This window comes from Oncorhynchus mykiss, chromosome 18 (genome assembly GCF_057628025.1).
Source record: "Oncorhynchus mykiss isolate SJ-2025 chromosome 18, ASM5762802v1, whole genome shotgun sequence".
Taxonomy (NCBI): Eukaryota; Metazoa; Chordata; class Actinopteri; order Salmoniformes; family Salmonidae; genus Oncorhynchus; species Oncorhynchus mykiss.
In genome coordinates this window covers 79,796,115-79,801,114 of record NC_143039.1, presented here as the reverse complement: position 1 = coordinate 79,801,114, position 5,000 = coordinate 79,796,115, and the positions used below count along the sequence as shown (strand labels likewise).

The following is a 5,000-nucleotide window of genomic DNA, read 5'->3' as shown; positions in this document are numbered from 1 at the left end:
ATGGACTCAGAGGAGAGGTTTAAAACAACATGGACTCAGAGGAGAGGTTTAAAACAACATGTACTCAGAGGAGAGGTTTAAAACAACATGGACTCAGAGGAGAGGTTTAAAACAACATGGACTCAGAGGAGAGGTTTAAAACAACATGTACTCAGAGGAGAGGTTTAAAACAACATGTACTCAGAGGAGAGGTTTAAAACAACATGGACTCAGAGGAGAGGTTTAAAACAACATGGACTCAGAGGAGAGGTTTAAAACAACATGGACTCAGAGGAGAGGTTTAAAACAACATGTACTCAGAGGAGAGGTTTAAAACAACATGTACTCAGAGGAGAGGTTTAAAACAACATGGACTCAGAGGAGAGGTTTAAAACAACATGGACTCAGAGGAGAGGTTTAAAACAACATGTACTCAGAGGAGAGGTTTAAAACAACATGTACTCAGAGGAGAGGTTTAAAACAACATGTACTCAGAGGAGAGGTTTAAAACAACATGGACTCAGAGGAGAGGTTTAAAACAACATGGACTCAGAGGAGAGGTTTAAAACAACATGTACTCAGAGGAGAGGTTTAAAACAACATGTACTCAGAGGAGAGGTTTAAAACAACATGTACTCAGAGGAGAGGTTTAAAACAACATGGACTCAGAGGAGAGGTTTAAAACAACATGTACTCAGAGGAGAGGTTTAAAACAACATGTACTCAGAGGAGAGGTTTAAAACAACATGTACTCAGAGGAGAGGTTTAAAACAACATGGACTCAGAGGAGAGGTTTAAAACAACATGGACTCAGAGGAGAGGTTTAAAACAACATGTACTCAGAGGAGAGGTTTAAAACAACATGGACTCAGAGGAGAGGTTTAAAACAACATGGACTCAGAGGAGAGGTTTAAACCAACATCTCAGAGGAGAGGTTTAAAACAACATGTACTCAGAGGAGAGGTTTAAAACAACATGGACTCAGAGGAGAGGTTTAAAACAACATGGACTCAGAGGAGAGGTTTAAACCAACATCTCAGAGGAGAGGTTTAAAACAACATGTACTCAGAGGAGAGGTTTAAAACAACATGGACTCAGAGGAGAGGTTTAAAACAACATGGACTCAGAGGAGAGGTTTAAAACAACATGGACTCAGAGGAGAGGTTTAAAACAACATGTACTCAGAGGAGAGGTTTAAAACAACATGTACTCAGATGAGAGATTTAAAACAACATGGACTCAGAGGAGAGGTTTAAAACAACATCTCAGAGGAGAGGTTTAAAACAACATCTCAGAGGAGAGGTTTAAAACAACATGTACTCAGAGGAGAGGTTTAAAACAACATGTACTCAGAGGAGAGGTTTAAAACAACATGTACTCAGAGGAGAGATTTAAAACAACATGTACTCAGAGGAGAGGTTTAAAACAACATGTACTCAGAGGAGAGGTTTAAAACAACATGGACTCAGAGGAGAGGTTTAAAACAACATGTACTCAGAGGAGAGGTTTAAAACAACATGTACTCAGAGGAGAGGTTTAAAACAACATGTACTCAGAGGAGAGGTTTAAAACAACATGGACTCTCTGACCTCTATGTTTTCTTCGATGTATACATGACAGTCTGCAATAGAGAAGCTACACTGAACAACAATATGGACACAACAAACAGTTGGTCCCATGTTTCATGAGTTGAAATAAAAGATCCCAGAAATGTTCCACACGGACAGAAACGCAAATGTCTCCAAAATGTTTGTTTTACATCCCTGATAGTGAGCATTTCTCTTTCGTCAAGATAATCCATCCACCTGACAGGTGTGGCATATCAAGAAGCTGATTAAACAGCATGATAATTACACAGGTGCACCTTGTGCAGAGGACATAAAAAGGCCACTCTAAAATGTGTGGTTTTGTAACACAACACAATGCCACTGAAGTCTCAACTTTTGAGGGAGTGTGCTATTGGCATGTTGACTGCCGGAATGTCTACCAGAGCTGTTGGAAGAGAATTGAATGTTCATTTCTCTATCATAAGCCGCTTCCAACGTCATTTTAGAGAATTTGCCAGTACGTCCAATCGGCCTCACTACGCAAAGCTCATCTACATGCTCGTCATCCTCAACAGGATCTTGACCTAACTACCGTTTGGCGTCGTAGACGACCTCACTGCTCATCTTTGATGACCGCTGGCTGGAGAAGTTATTTATTTACAGATGAATCACGGTTTCACCGGCCAGATGGCAGACAGCGTGTACGGCGTTGTGTGGGCGAGCGGTTTGCTGATATCATCGTTGTGAACAGAGTGCCCTATGGTGGCGGTGGGATTATGTTGCGGGCAGGCAGAAGCTACCGACAACAAACACGATTGCATTTTATCGATGGCAATTCCTGGGAGCTGAAAATGTCCCAGTTCTTCCATACTCACCAGACATGTCACACATTGAGCATGTTTGGGATGCTCTGGATCTACATGTACAACAGCATGTTCCAGTACCCGACAATATACAGCAACTTCACACAGACATTTGAAGAGGAGAAGTACAACATTCCACAGACCACAATCAACAGCCTGATCAACTCTATGAGAAGGAGATGCGTCTCGCTGCCTGAGGCAAATGGTGGACACACAATCAACAGCCTGATCAACTCTATGAGAAGGAGATGTGTCTCGCTGCCTGAGGCAAATGGTGGTCACACAATCAACAGCCTGATCAACACAACCTGAAACGGACTGTTTTTCTGAAGATATTTTTAAGAGTACAGATGGATATCTGTATTCCCAGTCATGTGAAATCCATAGATTAGGCCCAAATGAATGTATTTCTATTGACTGATTTCCTCAAACAAACTGTAACTCGGTCAAATCTTAGAAATGTTTTCCATGTTGCGTTTATATTTTTGATGAGTGTACCTGGGAAAGTGTATGACTAAAAACAAAACAAATATGATGGAATGATAAAGAATAAATAAATAAATAAATGATACCATGTAAAAAACAAGGAGCAACGGGCAACTCCCTGCACAGTTTAAGTTTGACCGCTCTTAGCTGACCAATGGGGACTACCCTTTACCCTACTCGTGCAAGTGTGTGTTTTTAGTTTCTCTCTGTACCCGTGCACTCAGGCATGCTCCCGGTCCAGGTCCCGTTAACCGTGCAGTGGCGTGTGAGCAGTCCGTTGGAGTAGTAACCGTCTCGACAGGTGTAGGTGATGGAGCGGGAAAACACCAGGCCATCATGAGACAGGATCTGAGAGTTACGGGGTGTTCCTGGGTTTCCACAGGAGATCACTGAGAGAGGGAGACAGAGGGAGAGAGGCAGAGGGAGAGAGAGGGAGGGAGAGAGGGAGAGGGAGAGAGAGGGAGGGAGAGAGGGAGAGAGAGAGAGCAGTGTTATTGTCAATTCCAAAAACATTGAGGAAATCTGTGTGTGAGAAAACATAATGGTCTTTTTGGTAGATCTGCAACGCCTTTACCGGTAGTGGGGTCGATTCCGGGGACCACTCATATGTATGCACTCATGACTGTGTCGCTTTGGATAAAAGCATCTGCTAAATTATAATAAGAAATGAGGGCTTGTCCTCAGCCGAACTCTCTCTGTCTCCATTTGTCAATTAAATTCAAAGGGCTCTATTGGAAACATATGTTTACATTGCCAAAGCAAATGGACAATAAACAAATGAGAAGTAAACAGAGGGAAACAGTAGTGAACATTACACTCACAAAAATGATTAAATTAATATAGACGTTTCAAATGTTATATTATTGGTCACATATCTTCCTGCTGTGATGTCACACTGCGATATTCCACCTATCAGATATGGGAGTTTATCAATGTTGTTGGTTGCCCTGGCAACGGGTCACATATCTTCCTGCTGTGATGTCACACTGCGATATTCCACCTATCAGATATGGGAGTTTATCACTGTTTGATTTGTTTTCGAATTCTTTGTGGATCTGTGTAATCTGAGGGAAATATGTCTCTCTAATGTGGTCATACATTGGGCAGGAGGTTAGGAAGTGCAGCTCAGTTTCCACCTCATTTTGTGGGCAGTGAGCACATAGCCTGTATTCTCTTGAGAGCCATGTCTGCCTACGGCGGCCTTTCTCAATAGCAAGGCTATGCTCACTGAGTCTGTACATAGTCAAAGCTTTCCTTAAGTTTGGGTCAGTCACAGTGGTCAGGTATTCTGCCACTGTGTACTCTCTGTTTAGGGTCAGTCACAGTGGTCAGGTATTCTCCTCCCCTCTCCTCTCCTCTCCTCTCCTCTCCTCTCCTCTCCTCTCCTCTCCTCTCCTCTCCTCTCCTCTCCTCTCCTCTCCTCTCCTCTCCTCTCCTCTCCTCTCCTCTCCTCTCCCCTCTCCTCTCCCCTCCCCTCTCCTCTCCTCTCCTCTCCTCTCCTCTCTCCTCTCCTCTCCTCTCCTCTGATGTCCCTGATGTCTCTTAATTTCCCTCTTGCTTTCTTTCTCTCTCTTCTACCACTCTATCCATCACTTATTCCTCTGCATCCCCTTTCTCTCCCTCCTTAATTAATCACAGTCTAATTCCTTCGTCCGTGTCTAGTGGATGGTGATGTGTATGTTCATTACTGTCTCCTTCCCGCCCTAGGCCACCACAGCGCTCCATGTGTCTGTGTCCACAGCCCCACTATAATGACCAGCTGTGACTGGGCCTTGATGTCTTTGCCAACCACAAACAGGTGGGCACCCCTGAGCTGACAGACAGCAAATAGACCACACAGAGGAAGGGAGGGAGGGAGGGAGTGAGGGAGTGAGTGAGTGAGTGAGTGAGTGAGTGAGTGAGTGAGTGAGTGAGTGAGTGAGTGAGTGAGTGAGTGAGTGAGTGAGTGAGGGAGGGAGGGAGGGAGGGAGGGAGGGAGGGAGAGAGAGAGAGAGAGAGAGAGAGAGAGAGAGAGAGACAAAGAGATAGACAGAGAGAGAGACAGAGAGAGCAGTGGGTCTGAGAGAGAGACAGAGAGAGAGAGAGAGAGAGAGAGAGAGAGAGAGAGAGAGAGACAGAGAGAGCG

General features: G+C 44.2%; 1 protein-coding gene across 1 annotated transcript in view; it reads right to left on the bottom strand.

The window, feature by feature from the left end:
- Positions 1-5,000, bottom strand: part of LOC110518582 (CUB and sushi domain-containing protein 2) — a 552,259-nt gene that overhangs the window by 71,682 nt on the left and 475,577 nt on the right. Inside the window, 1 exon segment of the mRNA XM_036953653.2 lies at positions 3,088-3,264. Within this exon segment, the coding sequence (XP_036809548.2) occupies positions 3,088-3,264 (177 nt within the window).